The sequence below is a fragment of the Octopus bimaculoides genome, chromosome 2 (genome assembly GCF_046866305.1).
Source record: "Octopus bimaculoides isolate indiv1 chromosome 2, ASM4686630v1, whole genome shotgun sequence".
Taxonomy (NCBI): Eukaryota; Metazoa; Mollusca; class Cephalopoda; order Octopoda; family Octopodidae; genus Octopus; species Octopus bimaculoides.
In genome coordinates, this window is record NC_142929.1 from 121,034,743 (window position 1) to 121,056,201 (window position 21,459).

The following is a 21,459-nucleotide window of genomic DNA, read 5'->3' on the forward strand; positions in this document are numbered from 1 at the left end:
CATTTCCCTCACTAGTCTCTTTGATCAGGTGCATTTGGGGCCAAACTATTACAACTAGAACCGTATCTTGGAATTTCCCGAATCAAAGAGAAAGAGATCCTAATAGTTCATGTGATATTGTAAAAATAGCAACCAAATATCTCCTAAATTCTAATATCAAATTTTAAGAAAGTTCTTATTGAATAATATGAATCTGAATAGTCCAAATACATTATAATTCTAAATATTATGTTAGAAATAGACGCGATAGCCATGACTTGCATGATTTTAGTACAAACGTATGTTTAAACAAGATATACCAGGAGGTCAAAAACGACAACGTCTACTAACTTCCCCCAATTCCACCATACATAGCTGTCTAATACCCCCCCCCCCAAATCGCATTCTACATTGGATAATGTATGCAATCATACATCATAGTATGTTGAATAAATGACGAGATCATCATGGTTGAAATGGCTTTGAACATTGGTCTTCCGGTTCTGGACAAGCACTAAGCAACAAAACCAACCATAACGCCACTCATGCCAGTATGAGATTGATTCTATTGCTGTATTGGCATCACTGAAAAAGGGGATGGCTATTTATGACGAAACAAATCTTGTCATAGTACTAGGCTGTGAATGGCTATAACCAGAACGACACGTTCGCCTTAATTTCCTTTGCATTAACTAGAAAGAGCACGATACATTAGATATTCCATTTCCCATGCTTTAATGACATTCCACGAGCATTTTATGGAGGCTTATATATTTATAAAAACATACAGCAAACTATTAATACTTTCTGTCCAAGCGAGTGGTAAAAGTATGTTTATATACAAACAGAAAATGAAAATCAATCGTTCATGGATCCTCACAAAATTTAGTTGCAATATTTCATTGTTTTATAACAATAGTATTTTCTCGCGCACCTCACGAATAAACTCACTTTACGTACTACATTCACATAAACGAGCATTTCAATGTCTCCTTATATTCCATACATGGCTTTTACCCATCTTTTTTTTTACGTCTGTGGACACACACACACACATATGTATATAGGTTATGTGTGTGTGTGTATATATATATATATATAATATATATATATATATATATATATATATATATATATATTCTTCTCCGTGTTTTTCTCCTTGTCTCCGTATTCTTTCTGTTGAAGAGCGTAGCTCGAAACGTCAAAGACTTTCCGTATTCCCGAGCGTCATACTAATATATACTTTTGTTATTTACACCACCTGTCCTCGTCTGTTGTTATTATTTGTATATTCTCCCATATATATATATATATATATATATATATATATATATATATATATATATATATATATATATATATATGTATATCTATACAAACACACATATTTATTGAGTTAGAAAACAGAGATCTAATGGATATAAATTAATTTATTAATTAATCAACATATAAATTTAATATATTAAACCAATGTATCTTAGATAAATATCCCTAGAAGAGTTTTGAATAACCTCATTGTAACTAATACATATATACATGTATATATGCGTGTATGCACATAACTATATACATGCCGATATATGTAAATATATATATATTTAAGCAACATTAGCTAGTTGTAAAATCTCATAATGAGGCTGAGTGGTAACTATGCTAAACAGCAACATCAGTCGCCCCATCAAAGTGGCTGTCGAATGTTACTACCAGTTTAACTCTTGGCAGATTGTGTACCAGCTGGTTAACGGTGCACCTTTTATATACAATATATTGTTAGCAGGGGGAGCGAACTACTGTCACCCTCTAGCAGGTAAAAGTTTCGCGAGAATGACTCAGTTTCGAGCTATTTGTTTGTACGCCAGAGTAATAGCCACAGTCGGCTAACGCCAACAATATATTGCAAGCAAAGTCGCCATTGGTTACAAATATGCAACAAGCAAAACAGCTTCTTGTAAAATCTCCAGAAGTGATTGTATAGAAACTATACATTCAGTAATTATATTCAAAAGTCACTTTGATGTAGCGACTGACTTAACTGCTTCCTGCTAGAGGGCGGTAGGGGTTCGCTCTCCCTGCTAACAATATATTATATAAAAAGGGTGCAGAGTGCTGCACCGATAACCAGCTGGCGGAGAATTGGCCTCGGCTTCAACTAGTAGTAGTATTCAACAGCCATTTTGATGTGGCGACAGACTTTACTGTTTACATATATGTGAGTGTGTGTGTGTGTGTGTGTGTGTGTGTGTGTGTGTGTGTTCGTGTGTGTGTGTGTGTGTGTATGTATGTATGTATATATATATATATATATATATATATATATATATATATATATATATATATATATATATATATATATATATATATATATATATATATATATATATGTATACATGTCTCTTAAAGGATAGAGCTCAAAATCAATGCATTGAAGATACTTTATTGCAGCAACAATTATAATAACAGAAACAACCACAATAAGCCAAACCTATGCACATTTCAATAGGGTATCCCGGAAAAATAAACCACATCATCAGATGTCTCGTAAAATATTGTAACAAATTACAACATATTACAAATTTCTGGATACTCCATCTCATCAGGGTCGCATTATTGCCATCACCAATACTATTATTAGCAAAACACACACATCATCCAAGAGGGTGAAAGAATAATCGACGGCACGCAACCTACCATCGTTATTTTCTTACAGAATGTAAACAAACCAGTCAACCGAAATCCAGCGACGTACACCGCCCGGTTTACAGCGTAAAAATCCCTTGCCAAAAATTCATCCCCCCTGTACATCAAGATTTCCTATCGGATCTTCCTATAACGATAGTGTATTAATTAATTCATTAATTATACCCGCCCACGCCCACGCACCGCACACCACCACCCACATGCCCACACGTACCCCCACACACACATATACCTATACTTAGATGTACACACCAATATATATTTATATGTATTTTTTATGTATAACCATACACTCAAACACATATACACACAAACACATATATACACTCACATATGCATGCATATACATATACACACATACAGATACACATGCACCCACATAAACGCGCACAGATACACACACACACACATTTACATATATACGCATACATACTCACATACACACATGCGTACATATGTACATACACACATATAGCTATACCTCCATATATACATCGATACATATGCACATACACACACACAAGCTTATATATGTTTACATGTACACACATACACATACGTCTCCATACACACATATATACATATATACACACATACACTCTCACGTGTCTCCACATGTATACCTACACCCATATACATATACACTCATATATTTGCGCCACAGACCTAATTCCAGTAAGATATATAGAGATGAATATACCTCTTCCTTAATTTCGAACTTGTGCCTATACACATTCCGGTAATTCCTATTTATAAAATGCATACGTATGTCTATACATATGTAGACATCTGTAAGCTTTAAACGTTATTTTATTAACTAGGTGACCCTTGGAAAAAAGTATGGAAAATAATTCCAAGTTACATAACGAACAAGTACTTTTACCCTTGTCGTACGGCATCGATTTGCCTACTAACAACCATTCAAGGGAGTAATCCTTTTTCTCATCTTTCAATTTCCAAACTAAATTACTAAGCGCCGTACTATATTGCTTACTCCTATCCCTAAAGGAAGAGTAATGATTAGAAATTCGTTTCGAGACCTCAAGTGACGAAGCCCCGATATAACTCCAAATCTTCTTATCCGTTATAACATTACGCCTATAGACAATGTTTTTAGTTTTAGCATTTGCACTAAGGAATCTTATTCTATTAGGGTTATCTTCAGATATTTCTATTAGTTTATTACCAAAGTTAGTGGTATTATCCATATCCTTTTGGTCTTGACTAACATCTCGACCATTGCCTGTATTATTACTATTATTACCCTCTGTGTTTATGTCAACAGAACTATGACTAGAGTTTGAGGATAAAAGTTAAAAGTTATGAGCGGCGATAATTTGGGTCAAATTCTTGGTGTTTGAAAATCCGAACCTTACCTTATGCTCGTTAATAACCTTATAGTAGAGCGAGTTAATTGGAAAATGTTTCCTAACTACATTCCTGAATAAACTAACTAAATTTGATTTTACTTGCCTCCCATAAGGGACGATGAACCATAGACTATCCTGTTTCCTAGAATGACAACCTACATTATTATCCCTAAAAAACTTAAGCCTACTACCTTCAGCCCCTGGTACACTATCGTTGGATCTTGGCCTATGCTTTAGCTTACTGAATGGGTTAACATTATTCTTATTTTTCTTCTTATTATTATTATTGTTAGTTTTATAACTACCCTTATTGCTATTATTCACATTATCAATTTTATTAATATTATTATTATTAACATCTTCAATAGAGGAGGCAGAATCTGGTTTAATATAGTATACCTTATCATTATATCCTGCTTCCAGCAAAGCGGAGTTATAAAACTTTGCCTCATCTTCAAAAACCAGATTATTTGCAGACAGGTTGGACAATCTTAAAGATATACTATGGACCAAGTTATCTGTTATTGCTTTTGGATGATTACTAGATCTATTGATATACCTCAGGTTAGTTAAAGGTTTATGATATGGCCTATATGATTTATTATGCAGATCAAGCGTAACGTCTAAGAAATTAGCTACAGATATATTGTCCTCAAAAATAATATCCATTCCCATTCTGTGAAAAAATCTAACTAATCTATTTTTTATCCTTTGTACTTGCTGTTTTGAACTATTTCTCAGAAATAGCAGACAATCATCTCTATACAGACCCCCTCTGATATCTGGGAATTGATCAGCTAACTCATCAAGTATAAAGGAACAAACCACATCGGCAACCTGGGCCGAATCAGAGCTACCCATAGGTACATCAAACGCATCAGGTGTACCCTTTCTAATCCAAATTTTGTTATTAAACCTCATAAAAGATTTCCTGGCAGCTAAAACTACATTAATCTCTTCTCTAGAAAGCCCAGCTTTATTGTGCATAAACCACAATGCTTTATTAAGAACAGAAGGATTAATTGAGGGATAGAAATTAGCTATATCAAATTGTATAAATTTGACATTATCTTTATCACTAATAGAATTGAACCAATCTATTACTTGCTTAGAATTGGACCACAGTTGTAGCTTAAGTTTTCCAATTATTACAGGGATATACTTATCTAATATACTTTTGCTTAGTGTCCCTATATCCGACTTAGCCGGGCAAATAAGCCTTAATTTAGGATCAGTCCAAAAATTATTCTTGTGATCTTTCAATATGAACCTCGGTTGAAATGTGCATAGGTTTGGCTTATTGTAGTTGTTTCTGTTATTATAATTGTTGCTGCAATAAAGTATCTTCAATGCATTGATTTTGAGCTCTATCCTTTAAGAGATATGTATACATATATATATACAAAAACTCAACTGTGAGTTTTTGGCTAAGACTGTTAACAGATACTATATATTTTGTAAAATTTGTTTTATAAAAGTATATATTTAATATATATATATATATATATATATATATATATATATATATATATATATATATATATATATATATATATATATATATATGCATATGTATATATAGATAGATAGATACATACATACATACATACATACATACATATTCATAAATGTTCACTCGCATTTAGTTATGCACATTTAGTTATTCATAAATATATAGTTATGAATAGTAAGATATGGCGGGAAGCTGCGTAGCTATACGGCATTAGACAATCACCTGAAAAGATTTCTGCTTATTAACATAAGGCCATGCATGATTATCCCCTCAGAGTATCATAGTGGCACCAATACTCACAACTATGATAGAATATAGCACTATATCACGACTCAGTTTTAGCGAGATGCTAATCAGGTATAGGTGGGAATATAAAGGGAATACCCTAAAATGAAATATAATTGATAGAAAGGACAGTTCTGGAGATACAAATTATAAGGTGTTCCAGTGTTGCAAATGCATACCCATCCAATATATGAATGGACACAGTGGACGTTTCCTAACCATAATTCCTATAAAATGAGTCTTACTTCCCCCTTGTAAGTTATCACTTTAATAAACAGGAGCCTAACTTACATTTATGCTGATGTTACTTGAAATATACTGAAGGTGTTTCCTTTCGAAAATATATATAATTTTCTAAGTGACTCACAGTCACTGATAGAAACACTGTTGTTTAGCCGACGAAGGGAAATGACCCTGAAAGAGTACGGTCCACAGATACAGCTTTGTGCTTGATGGGGGTGCTGATATCCCCTGTTCAAAAATATAAGGACACAGATCGTGTGTCGTATAGCCAGCTGGAGACGATATCTGCTGGGGTAAACAATAGTAGCATTCGACCCAAAATGGGACTGCCACATTAGGATGGCAAAAAAAATCGTTATTTAAAGTGCTGCTTTATACACACACACACACACACACACACACACACACACACACACACACACACACACTTACACAAATATATAGTGTTGTGTCGACACCCCCAAGCGAAGAATTAGGATCTCCCAAAACAGATAAATAGAGGTAGTCTGGCTTTGGTAGGTGTGTTGAGTAGCAGTCGAGTAGCAGTTGTGTAGCGGTTGAGTAGAGATCATCCAAAGGTGCTAGATAGCAGTAGCTTGAGACATAACAGATAGATAGATAGATAGATAGATAGATAGATAGATAGATAGATAGATAGATAGATAGATAGATAGATAGATAGATAGATAGATAGATAGGTTCGACTATATATATATATATATGTTTAACTCACACTTATATCGTTGTGTGAATGAATAATTGGACAGGCAAGTTTGGAGCTAAATAATTGAGAAGAAAAACTTTTTAAAAAAAGAATATATACGAGGACGTTGAATATAACTCTCCCAGATTTTCTTGGCAAGTAATCTCATTGTGTTCTGACCGAAGTAAAAGTAATAGTGTATTTGTACTAATGAGTTTGAAGCTGCCACTTATGACAAATCGCTAAATCTTTCCAGCCAACCTGATCTTCTATTCTCCAAATAGATATATCAAAGTTGGCAACCACAGTGATATAAAAGTATTTAATATCTATTTTTTAAACATTCATTATCCCTGTCATATCAGATGATTTTATCCTTATCTAATATATTTTGAATTTTTCATGCGTATATATGTACATTTGTTTTTACTGAATGGTAACTGAAGAGGTTGACATGTCTGTATGCTTTCTTTGGAAGAGTGGGAGAAAGACGAAGTTATACATATTATGAGTAAAAAACAGTTATTTATTGTGTGTACAGAGATATACCTATAGGTATGTATACAATGTATGTGTGGATATATATATATGTGGTGGTTGTACATACATATACGCAAGCCTACATGTGCTTATATACATATCTTTGTATATATCTATCTATACATACGGGTATGTACGTATGTATGTATGTATGTATTGTAGTAGGTTAAAAAGATATCGAAGGCGTATACATAATAGGTACATACAATTAGTGCAGAGAAAGAGCAAGTGTCTCAACACCGATCTTAAGAGCGGAGATTCAGGGTACACCTAAATAAAAGCAATGTATTGGTCGAGCTGATCTAGGTATAATAAAACGACATGCATGAGCAGTTAGTTTCAAGGTAACAAATCAGTTCATAACAGATTTAAATAAATTAAAGAATAGCTGTATATAAAACATAGTGGAGAACAGGAGAAAAATTGAATGTAAAAGGGCATAATGATTCAAGTGTAGACAGGCACTCTCTAAGATAAGGTAGAACAGAAGTGTTTTAGTGTTAATTCTGTCCAGATACATTAGTAAAAAGAATGGCGTCACTGTTGATTAACTTTCAACTAATATTGCTTTCAAATTTTGAAACAAAGCCAGCGGTTTTGAGGTGGAGGTATGTCGATCAAACCCACCACAGTGTTCAACTGCTACTTATTTTATTTACCCTGCATCGATGAAAGGCCTTAATATTCCTAATAGATATTATTTTAGAGCTGAAGGCGGCGTGCTGGCAGAATCGTTAGCACGCCGGGAAAAAAAAAACGCTTAGTAACATTTTGTCCGTCATTAAATTATGATTTCAGATGCCACCAATGTTGACCTTACAGTTCATCCTTTCGGAATCGATAAAATGAGTACCAGTGGAACACTGTGGTCGATGTAATAGATTTAGCCCCTGCACCGAGAATGCTGACCTCGTGCCAAAATTTGAAATCGGTATTACTTCATAGCTGTTTCTACTATTTCATAATACGGAACTATTCTTGAAACATCTATGTGTTACCTACGCGTTTCAATTCTATAAGCTGTAGCCTTCTCACCATTAACGCCATTGATCATATTTCCCTGTAATTCTTTCCTACGGCGTTCTAGACTGTAGCTCTCTACGCCTTAACCATTTTGCCAATTTAGCTTCCAAAATGTACGGTTGAGAGCATTCCTGAGAAGGCCACCACAAACTAGTAAACGCAGTGCAATTTCCTCAGGGAATTCGCTTGAAACTTATGTCTCCCCAGAGAGAGGGTCATTGGCTGCAAATGTCTGACTTCTGCTTCACCAGAGTTCATGCAGCTATTCTCTCAGTTTTCTAGCGATACCAAGGTTACACAGTTTGTGATACATCACCCCATTATCACCTTTATCAAAAATAAAATATATCCACATTTGAGTGGTTTAGCTGTTGTTTCATAACCAGTCGTAGTGCTGCAATAGTAGTTAGTGTAAGGCAAATCCTTACTGGACGGAAACCATGCGGCGGGTGCGTGTGCGTGTGTGTGTTTGTGTGAGCATGTTATTTTCTTCCAGGAATATGATCAGCCTCTTTTGACAATGCGTTCACTGACCTTGCTTACATTTAGTCAGAGGAATAAGCCTGTAATTTATAATATATATATATATGAGTTACTGTGTGTCTGTCTGTGTGTGTGTGCGCACGTGTGTATGTATATTCGTATATATATGTATGTTTATAGGTATATAAATATATACGGTTATCATATATATATATATATATATATATATATATATATATATATATATATATATACATATATATATGTTTGTGTGTTTAATCTATGTATATATATATATATATATATATATATATATATATATATATATATATATATATATATATATATGCATATAATCATGTGTTGATAAGTATATTCATATATGTTGGCGAATAGTTTTTTTTTTTTTCCTTTTAACTCTAGTAAATTCCATGATGTTCTTTTTCTGTGCCTATGTTCGTGTAGATGCTACACGTACGCACTCGCAAACGCACACTGGTGCATGGACACACACGGAAGCAAACTGACACATACACATACACACACATACACACACACACAGTGGACACACACAGTGGACACACACATATCAATATCTCCTGAGAAATATGTCTATACCCAAATGTATACAATAAAATCTTGGCTTTTTCTACTGTCGTTATTGTTTTCATATGTTCACCCATCTGTGATTTGCATGTTATATCAAAGTGTAAACATATATGTAGATTAATCAAGTTCTGTCTACTATTGACCAGTAGCCATGTCTAATTATATAGTACCAGTTATTGGATGAGTTTAGTTATGGTAGAATTTATTACTTAGGATATTAAAAGCAGCTCTTATAGATGAATCGCTGTTAGGTGAAACATCCGTCGTTCTGTTATTTTCTAGGAGGAGATTAGTTAGGATATCGGTAAAAGCGCTGCAGTAGAGATTCCAATCCTTTGTGTACAGGATTGATGTCTGTAGATGTCAACTTCTTTTTCATCATTTCGGTATCAATAGAATATAATACCAGTTGTGTAATAGGGTTGATGTAATCGGTTGCCCCTACCATATCGAAATTTGTAGCCTTCTTAATAATTTAGGTAGAATTATAATTATTATTGTCATCACCACAACTATCATTTACCAACAAACACTCTTATTCCTCCTCCTTCTCCTTCAATCTGCTGTTGATGTTGTTGTTGTTGCTGTTGTTGTTGTTGTTGTTATTATTATTATTATTGATGTTGTTGTTGTGATCTAAATTAGTGGCACTTTTGTCCGTCTTTATATTCAGATTTCAAATTCCTTCGAGATAGATTTTATACTTACCAGCTGAGCACTGGAGCCGATTTAACATTTTAAAACTTGTACCGATAATAGAAATTATTGCTGTTATTCAAATTCCTCCGAGGTCGACTTTACCTTTTATCTTTCCGAAGTGGATAAATTAAGTACAATTGAGACACAGGAGTCCATAAAATTGACTCATCCCCTCTCCCAGAATTGTAGCCCTTGTGGCAAAATCTGAAACCAATATTATTATTATTATTATTTAAGACGTCGAACAGTATCTAATATCGTGAAGTTGTTAATTGAAGATATTGTGTCTACCGGGGGTTTGTAAGTCTTTCAAGCCAGAACAAGGAACTCGAATAGACTGTACTTTACGCAATATGCGTGCAGTTACAAGTATTGTAAATTTTTGTAATACACCTAGATAGTAGGGCATTTCAAAAGTTTCCAGATATTTCCCTAGCTTGGCCGGTTTTGAACCCAGTGCTTCGATGACAATAACGACAACATCTATGCCTGACCATCGTAGCAGCCACGCCTTAGTGATCTCGATTCTCAGGTCTCCATATTTATCATTCTTTTCTCTTTCTTTCATGATAATATGTTGACCGCTTGGCACTGCCACGTCGATTATTAGGCACTTTTGTTTCTCCCTCCTAAAGGTTACTATATCCGGCCTTTGGTGCTCTAATACCTTGTCTGTCTCGAAGTCAAAGTCCCAAGGTTTTGTCTTTGGTTTACTGAACATTCTTCCATATCTCTAATTTCACTGTTGATGCACTCCTGTATGCTAGTCAGCCCACGTCTACCTTTCATTCTTTTCATGTACAGCCTGTGTACATTCACTTTAGAGTGGAGGGCACCATGCATTGTCAATTATTGTCGTTGTTCTTGCTGTTGTTTTTGTTGCTCAAGTCGGCGTGCTGGCAGAATCATTAACACGCCGGGCGAAATGCTTAGTGATATTTCGTCTGCCGCTATCTTCTGAGTTCAACATTCGCCGGTGTTGACTTCGTCTTTCATCATTTCGGGGTCGATGAATAAAGTACCAGCGAAACACTGGGTCGATGTACTCGACAAGTACCCTCCTCCAAATTTCAGGCCTTGTGCTTTTAGTAGAAAGGATTATTATTATTATTATTATTATTATTATTATTATTATTATTATTATTATTATTATTATTATTATTATTATTATTATTATTATTATCATCATCATCATAAGCATCATTATTTTATTGACTTTGCACGGCTTCTAACGCTGGACATGTACTACGGTGTCAGCTGTTCCCTGCCAGTGAACTAAAGTAACACTCCTTATTTTTCGAGCACCACCAGGAATATTCATGCGGTTCGAAGCAGTGCTGTTTTCTGCAAGTGCTCCATCCTTATTACAGCCCCTATTTGTTCAATATACTTCTCTAGATTTTTACTCACTCTTCCCTGGGCTCCGACCATTATTCGAACTACTACCACCTTTTTCAGAGACCACAACTGTTTAATCTCCCAAGTTAACCTGTCATATCTATCGACTTTTCTTTCTTTCTTATCGTATAACTTGTTGTCAGTTGAGCATGTTATATCTATGATCCAACATATTTTGCTTTCTTTCTCACTTAACACTGTGTCTGGTTTTCTATTCTCTATTTCATGGTCGCACTGAATCATAAAATCCCATGGGATCTTTGCCTTATCATTTTCGATGATGCGTTCAGATTTATGTTCGTACCACTTTTTGCTCTGTCAAGTCCATACTTGTTGCAAAGTGTCCAATGGACAATCCTTGCTATATTATCATGACCACTCATACTCTTGCTGGGCTAGTGGCGTACATTGACGAGTAATATGCCATACGGTTTCACCATCTTGTCTTAAAATTCTGCACTTATCATTTGCTGATGATGTCTATTCTGTAATTGATGTAATTCGTTCTTAATGCTTGCTCTTTAGCATCACAGAAAAGAACATCTGTTTCCGGTTTAAATCACTTTTAGTCATCCATAACCATCTTTTTACTCTGTCTCTCTTATCTTCAACATCCTTTTGAAATTGTCCATGCATTCTTATCTTTATCCAATTTGCTTTATCATTAAAATTTTCCATCCTCCACAAGCTTGATCTTCTTACTTCCAACAATAACGGTTCTGTTGCGTTTTTTATATACCATTCTATGTTGTTTTCTTCTGCTCTAATGCTGTGTTAGCATCCAATCAGTCCTCTCCCCGCTGTTTTTCTTGGTACATACAATCTGGTTGTGTTACTTTTTGAATGGAGTATCCCATATTTAGTCAACAACGTTCTTGCCTTTTTGTCTAAGCTGTTTAGTTCGTCTGCTGTACATGCGATTACCCCTGCTTCATATCTAAGGAGTGAAACCGCCCAGGTGTTGATAGCTTCAATGTTATTCCGTCCGGTTAATTTCGACTTAAGGATCAGTCTTAATCTGCGCAAGTACTCCATCTTAATTTTTTTTTTTTTTTTTGTCATTTCTTTCTCCAATTTATCCTTTTGGCAACTCTGATTCGTCCATACATTTGATTTGACTCCACTTCAAGACTAAAACACCACACTTTTTTCAACGAGGGAGTTGACATGCTATTCATCTTTACCATAATTTATTATTATTATCATTATTATTATTATTATTATTATTATTATTATTATTATTATTATTATTATTAGTATTATTATTATCATCATCATCATCATCATCATTTTTATTATTATTATTATTATTATTATTATTATTATTATTATTATTATTATTATTTTCATTACCATCTTCTTTCAATTCTGGTTCAATTTGTTGCCGAGTGTCTTCCTGACACCTAGGGCAGAGAAACTCACTGTATATATTCGTAGGCCATTAAAATAAACAAACCAAATTGTTCATTTACAAAGTCATGTGATGTAGAAAAGGGGAAGAATGACACAGAGAAAAAGGAAAAAATAAAAAAATAAACAATGAAAATAAAAGCGCAAAGGGAAAGAAAATTCATAGTGACAATGCTTTTATCTGAACGTGTGAAGTCAGGGATCACTCATAAATAATTTTAGTTCCTTTTTTTGATCATTCCAAGTGCTCCTATATTCCCTGGTATTGCCATTGTCTTGAGATGCCACATCTGTTCGATTTCGATTACCAAATCTTTATATTTTCTGAGCTTATGAAATTCTTTTGCGAAATATTATGGTCAAAGTGTATGCTCCTGTCAATCAATAAACAGACTTTACTGTTTTGGTCTTTCACAACAATATCTGGTTTATTTGCTTTGCTGGTCCGGCCAGTACATACTAGAAAATCCCAAAGAATCTTTACATTTTCTCCCTCAGCTACCGCTTCAGAGTGACGTTTGTACTATTTGTCAGTAGTTTTGGTTTTATGATGTCGACACATTAACCAATGTAGATATTGGCCAACTCTGTCATGTCTAGATTTGTACTCTACAGGAACTAAAACCTTACACCCAGAGATTAGGTGATCCACTGTTTCAATCCCATCGTTGCAGTATCGGCACTCTTGGTCAACACCACTTTCCATCATATTGGCTTGATTGTTCCGTGTCAATAAACTCTGATCTTCAGCAACGAAGATAAAGCCTTCATTCTCTGCATTTGGCTCTGAGCTCCGTAGCCACTGATGGGTGTGCTTCTGGCCAATATCAGCTTGTTTGCTACAGGCCACATATTTGCCATGCAAAGATTTTGTTCCGACCTATCAACCAATTATTCAAACGCATTTTGCTTTGCTATTCATTTCATCTTCTTTGCAACTACAGTTGCCACACATCCATCATGCTGTTCAACCTAGATATAATGAATAAACTCACTTGTAAAGTTTATGCTCTTTTTATTATTATTATTATTGCTCAAGACGTTGTGCCTATAGCAGAGAGGTTTATTGTTCAAGGCGGTGAGTTGACAGAATCGTTAACACGCCAGGCGAAATAGTTAGCTGTATTTCGTCTGCCGCTACGTTCTGAGTTCAATTTTCACCGAGGTTAACTCTCCCTTTCATCCTTTCAGGGTCCATTAATTTAGGGCTCGATGTGATCCCCACAAAATCCAGGACTTGAGCCTATAGTAGAAACGATGTTTATTGTTGTTCTTGTTGTTGAAATAGGGAGCAGCGCATGTCACCCAAGTGATGCTGGGATACATATTTACGAGGCTCAAGAGAGCCATTATAACTACGCGTGTGATAAGGGTACGCCGCTGCAATAAGTGTGTGAATCTGAGAGAGGAGTATGGTGGATAAAATCATAATTAATTTATCTTGCTGTATTTTCTTTTACCCAAGGGCAGGAACTTTTCAGCACTCCCTCTTTTAAATACAAGAGAGAGAGAGAGAGAGAGAGAGAGAGAGAGAGAGAGAGGGAGGGAGAGACAGATAGACATACAGGCAGTGGGAGAGAGAGATAATGATGCAAATAAATAAATAAAAGTGCCTGGGCTACATATACAAAATGCACATACATATATGCATGTAAACAGTGAGAAAACAAGGATTGAAAATATTCAGACGATGAACATTCATGTATAAATAGATGTTTCAATATTATCAACGCAAACGTACAAAATGTATAAAGGCACAAAGAATTGAGGCAGATTTCCATTACGGTTATTGTTCATAGATGCAGTGGCTACCTTCTTATATGTTGCATATGCAGATTCTTTACATCTATGCCTATGTGAAGGAGATGCATATATATTCCGCATAAGAGGACTTTATACGGATTTTCTTAGCATAGTCATAGACGTTGTGAGAAATGTCAGCAAATAGATCAGGAATGCTCGGGAATAGGAAGGCAGAAGATACATTGGTTCGTTGCTTTAAGGTAGAATTGATTGAATAGGAATTCGTTTTGGCATATGTTGCAAAGAATTGCCTAACAAAATATATTTAACGCAAGGAATGGAAAGTGGTGGTCGTCGTAAGAGGCACCTTTACAAGTAAGTGCTTATACTGGATATATTAAAAATCTTTGTTTATGTGTAGTGCAGCAACATTACTTTTTCCGATGTTCTGAAAGACAAATGACTCTGGTGTGTGATGTAGTGGAGCTTAGTTCAAATTTATGCAAATGCTAGTGGCAGTTATTGAAGAAAGAAGAGATTCAAAGTGATGCAAATTATTTGAAATCTAATGACTGTTTTCATCAATTTTTTGTTAAACGTGCCTTAATGCGACAACACCTATCATTACAATATTACAGAATATTGCTATATTACGGAATATGTGTGAAACACTGTTTCAGCGTCAGGGAGGGCACAGCGATAAAGGTAACCCAATGGGTTGCAGACATCAAGAAAGTTTAGTATTTAGTCGTTGAGTTTAATTATAATGCAACTTGTAATGAATAGAAGACAAAATACAATATTTATTGTTTAATGGAGAGCGGAAATAGTGGTTTTATAATATTTTTCAGATCAATTACAGCTAGTAGAATCCATGTTTGATAGGTGATTTGTTAAAAACGGGCAAAGAATACATTGATGGCTAGGGTTCTGAAGGAATATGTACGGTTGCGTAAATGCATTTATATAAGTGCATGTGCACCTTTGTATACATCTACTCACACATTCACAGATACATGTATATATATATATATATATATATATATATATACACATATATACGCATGTCGGTATGCATGTATATATGTATATAAACGCGTGTACACACGTTTTTCACGTGTATAAAAGACATATACTTATTCAGAGATCTTTATTAATTCCTAGACTAATAGGAAATTTTCATTTCTGTTTCTCTAATTCAGAAGGTATTTGTGTGTACGTGCTTAATTTCGCATGCATGTGTATATGTATATGCAACAACATATCTGAATACACATGTTTGCTCCTCTATGCGTCGTTAATATATTCTGGTCTATTTGGAATGTTCTCTGGTATTAGTATTATACAGAAACTTTGTGTGCTTGTGTGTAAACATGTGTGGTGCTCTAGCATGACCTTACTAATAGAGTCTGAAACTTAAGAATATATGACTTTATTAACGTGCATATCTTTGTGAGTAAACAGCACACTTATTTGTAAATGTGAGAAAACATACAAATACATATATATACACACACATGCATATATGTATGAATATATATATGTGTGTATATGAATGCATGTATGTATGTATATATATATATATGTATATGTATATCAATATATATATATATATATATATATATATATATATATATATATATATATATATATAAACATGTATATATGTGTATATATATATATATATATATATATATATATATATATATACACACACACACACAGACATCCAATCATATATGTGTGTCTATGTGTATGTATAGGAGCATCTATGTGCATCAATGTGTATGCCTGTATCTCTCTATACCATTGTGCAAGTAGGTCTTCACTTCTACGACTCGATGATTTTATAAAGTCTTATGGCTTATCTTCTGGACCTGTAAATTATTCAATGCATGAGTAGTTAAGCCGTGCCATTGTGCCATTTCTGCATCAGTTTGAACATCGTTCCTCCTGTGTCTTTGAGAAGTCAGCGAACTATTAAGTCGTTATTGATCTTCGAGAACAATATTTATTTAACCAGTTTTGTTTTTTATGAAACAATAAATCAGCAAAAGTTTAAAGCAATTCCCCTTTCTTTTGTTTTCTTTTCAAAACTATAACACTAACTTTTCTCATTAACGAGGAAACTGAAGCCGTATGTCTGATAAAATCCCCAATTAAGCGACCACATGATGATGTCCTATGTAGATATTAAGATCTGCAAATCTCGAGATGTGTACTTAAATGTATAGTTTGTGTGGTTTATTTATTTAGGAAAAGCTTATAGTCATTATGATAAATACTTAGGTAGCAAAATTATTCATTGCCCGGCATTAGCCGTATGAGACTTAAATGCTGAAGACAAACAATCCAAAGCATGTATACATCACTTGACAGGATCACCGCTTTCCTATTTTCCCAGGTTGAACAGTTATCCCAATTTTTCTATGGATTTTTAAAGCTAATCTTCTCATGTTTATCCGATGCTTTAATGGAATAATAGGCTACATTTTTGAGGTCTATGAGCACATTAAAAATACATGGGACAGAAAAAGGAGCATCCCTAGACTTTTTATTAAAGAATCGTGTACAATCTGTAATTTTACAAAATAATTCTGTGTGATATTTGATTAATATACTTCGTATTTTAAATTTTAAATTCATCTCGACATCAGTCTCACTGTGTGGCACCTTGGGCAAGTGTCTTCTACTATAGCCTCTGGCCGACCAAAGACTTGTGAGTGGATTTGGTAGATGGAAACTGAAAGAAGCCCGTCGTATATATGTATATATATATATATATATATATATATATATATATATATATATATATATATATATATATATATATATATGTATGTGTGTGTACGTGTTTGCGTGTCTGTGTTTGTCCCCCAACATCGCTTGACAACTGATGCTGGTGTGTTTACGTCCCCGTAACTTAGCGTTTCGGCAAAACAAACCGATAGAATAAGTACTGAACTTACAAAGAATAAGTCCTGGTGTCGATTTGCTCGACTAAAGGCGGCGTTCCAGCATGGCCACAGTCAAATGAGTGAAACAAATATAAGAGTAAAAGAGTATCACAAAATCGTCAAGGCTCCATTGTTCACACTAAAAAAATGCTATAGTTATCATAAATGTATGCTAGGAATGCGAGAACTCGATTTCACTAGAAATGTAGTGATATATATCTACCACAGTGAGGTTTGGCCTTACAATGAGAATCTACGATATATTGTGCTTCCTTAACAGGAAAGATTTTAACTTGTCAACAATAAATCTTACTTCTGTGAATATGATACCATATTAGCCAAGATGTTGCTTCCTTCTTCTTGAATGATGATGTCATGCTATTCAATTGATGATATATATATATATATGTATATATATATATATATATATATATATATATATATATATATATAACAAATAAAATACATAGCTACTATACAATTATGCTTTTAAGCAAACCATGTTCGCGTGACATTTGGTAGGGGTAGATGACATATATTCTCAGTAGAAATTCTTTCTTAATAATGTATTGCAAAAAGACGCCTGTGACTTGAACATCTTTCGAAAATATACAAACCTTTGTATGTAACAAAAACATGAATGTCTGAACAAGAAGGAAATATTAGTGTGAAATCGCCAGTAGTACAATGATAAGTATATAGCATATAAGGTGAATTCAGAAATAGGTTATGTGGGATAAATATATTCTTATAGTAGATATCTATGATCAGTGTTTCATCTTATCTACAGGAGGAGAAATAATTTAATTTATGTTACACTTAGAGAGAAAAAAGTTTGAAAATATATCAGAAGCTGAAATAACAAATTAAAATCCTCTGCGTAATACAAGAGAGAATGGTGAAGATTTGTCTTAGTGATCTACTTTACAGGCAATAATTTACATACCTACTGCGGGATTATGACATAAAACATCTAGATATATTTCCTATTAAATAAGAATGTCGACACAAAGATATTTTCGCTGTGGGAAGTCTTATTCATATTACACGAAAGAAAATATTCATTTATATGCACACAACTATATCGAATAGGATAGGGATAGATATGTATATATACACAGGTACATTTTTACAAATATATTTATATATTTATCTATCTCCCTATCTATCTGTTTGGTTGTCTGTCTGTCTGTCTATCTATCTATCTACACTCTTAGCTGATCGAGTGATATTCTACTACTTGAAACCTTACCACATAATGTGTAATGCACACACACACACACTCACACACACACACACACACACACACACACACACACACATATACATATATATATATGAATATACATGATACATATATATATATGAATATATATATATATATATATATATATATATATATATATATATATATATATATATATATGTGTGTGTGTGTGTGTGTGTTTGCACAGCGAGAGAGAGAGAGAGAGAGAGTGAGAGATGAATCTGTATACGTGTGTGCGTTTGTGTATGTGGTGTGTGTGTATAGTATTTTTGTATGATTTACCTATGTATACATGTTTCTTTGTGCTAGGTTTTATACTTGCCATTATCTATTCCTCACAATATGCACGCTTGTGCCTATCATGATGTTTTACTCATTTTATATTCTAATGTATTTCTCTTTATTCTAGGTCGTGTGTATATTGGGATCAAACATGACGTATGGAAGCTAATGAATACAGTTAGAAGAATATGGAATAACAACGAGAGAATTAGTGAATGTGAATTATGCTTGTTTCTCGAAAACACCCTTTTATACTTAATCGCTAAAACCTTGAACAATTTGTTGCAGATAGGTTTATTAACGTTCAGTTTCTACAACAACCAACATTTCTTGTCTGAAAACAGCGTGGCCTCACATATTCCACATTCGGAATCGATTATAACAGTTTTAACAATTATCAGTATATGAATCACAGCTCAGAAAACTTTGCAAGACAACATAATCGTTGACAATGTAGATTTCATCATAAAATATTCATATCGGTTTTCTGTAGATGTACACCAAAGTGAATTTCTTAATTGTAAAGTTACTATATAAATGCAATACATACACATGCGCAGACATATACACACATTACACCATCACACGAACCGACACTAATTCTCACCAATATATACACATCCACACTAACACACACTTAAACAAACACCCTCGTACTATTATATACTTGTGCATAGATAAAAGCATTCATCATACATACCTATAGACGTATATGTGTCTGAGTATCTGTTAGCATGTACACACACAGACACACACACACACACACACACATATATATATATATATATATATATATATATATATAGAGAGAGAGAGAGAGAGAGAGAGAGAGAAAGAGAGATAAATATATATATATATGTATGTATATATACGTATACATATGCAGCTGTCTATATATAATGCAAATATGAATATGCATATGTGTGTGTATATGTGCCTGTATGTATATATATATATATATATATATGTGTGTGTGTGTGTGTGTGTGTGTGTGTGTGTGTGTGTGTGTGTGTTTGTGTGTGTGTGTGTGTGTGTGTGTGTGTGTGTGTGTGTGTGTGTGTGTGTGTGTGTGTGTGTGTGTGTGTGTGTGTGTGTGTGTGCGGGGTGTGGTATGCAAGAAACAACCAATTTGCTTACCAGAACACTTTAAATTTATGAATATTGCTTTGCGTTGCCAGCAAGTTCCAAAGTAGCGCGGGTTCAGATTCCAGAAATAATGACAATAATATAACCATATTGACCTTCTTAAGTCGATTGCTGTATTTCAGAAAACATTTACTGAAAATGAGAAAAACATTTTTTCTACAGAACAGAAGATTTTTTCTGATAATTTTCTTTCTTTTATCTTTCCGAGAATGCCTCAGATTATAAAAAGAACGTTGAAAAGACACAGAACATAATTAAATATACAACAGACATTTTTATTTTGAAATAACTAAAAAATATTTCCTCAACACCTGAATGCCTGTCTATTTAATAAACCAGGGAGGGAGCCGCTACTTAATTATTCGACCTACCAGGAACAGTAAGCGAATCTCCCTCAAATTACACACAACTGTCTTAAATAATGATTATACAAAAAAAAAAAAGGGTTTGAATTTATTTATCGGCCTGCTCCGTGACGGATAACCTGGAATTAAAAGAAACCAGAAGAACAATATAACATTGTAAGGAGTGGCAGGGGTGGGCTGAGCAATGTGTATGTTTTTCAGAAAAAAATGAGCGATTGGCTTTATTTTTGTTTCATTTGTGACATGCTTATTCTTGTTGTTGAAAATTTATGACATATTAATTCAGCATCGCTACCAGGAAGTGTAGGACCTTGTACAGAAGTTATTAGTGTATTGTCACATATGACTATATTTCTTTCAATATTTTCTACTACTAATTAAAGACATTGATCATTGGTTTGATTTAAATACAGAGGTAAATTAATTTCAATTATTTCAATTATTATTAACATTATTGTTTATTACATTTATATTAATTCGTTATAATTCGTTATAATATTTTTATTACTGTGGTATGTGGCAGAATCGATAGAGTGTTAGACAGACTTCCTTGTGCTGTTTATTTACACCATTTTATATCCCGCTGAAACTGAATTTCCCATCATCCTTCCGGTTCAGTATATCAATCAATGGAATCATCTGCGTACTTCTCTTGAGTGTATTGTCATGTGCTTAGAATATATTATTGCTATTATTAGCATCACTCTCATCATTATCGTCATGGTGGTGAAGTGGCAGAATTATTTG

General features: G+C 33.9%; 1 protein-coding gene across 1 annotated transcript in view; it reads left to right on the forward strand.

Annotated features, from left to right (window-relative positions):
• The window catches only part of LOC149137218 (uncharacterized), a 22,811-nt gene extending 1,687 nt beyond the window's left edge, over window positions 1–21,124 (forward strand). The window contains exon 2 of the mRNA XM_089347602.1: window positions 19,329–21,124. Within this exon, the coding sequence (XP_089203728.1) occupies window positions 19,329–19,609 (281 nt within the window). The 3' untranslated portion in view covers window positions 19,610–21,124. The remainder of the gene's footprint in view (window positions 1–19,328) is intronic.
• The last annotated feature ends 335 nt before the right edge of the window (window positions 21,125–21,459 follow it).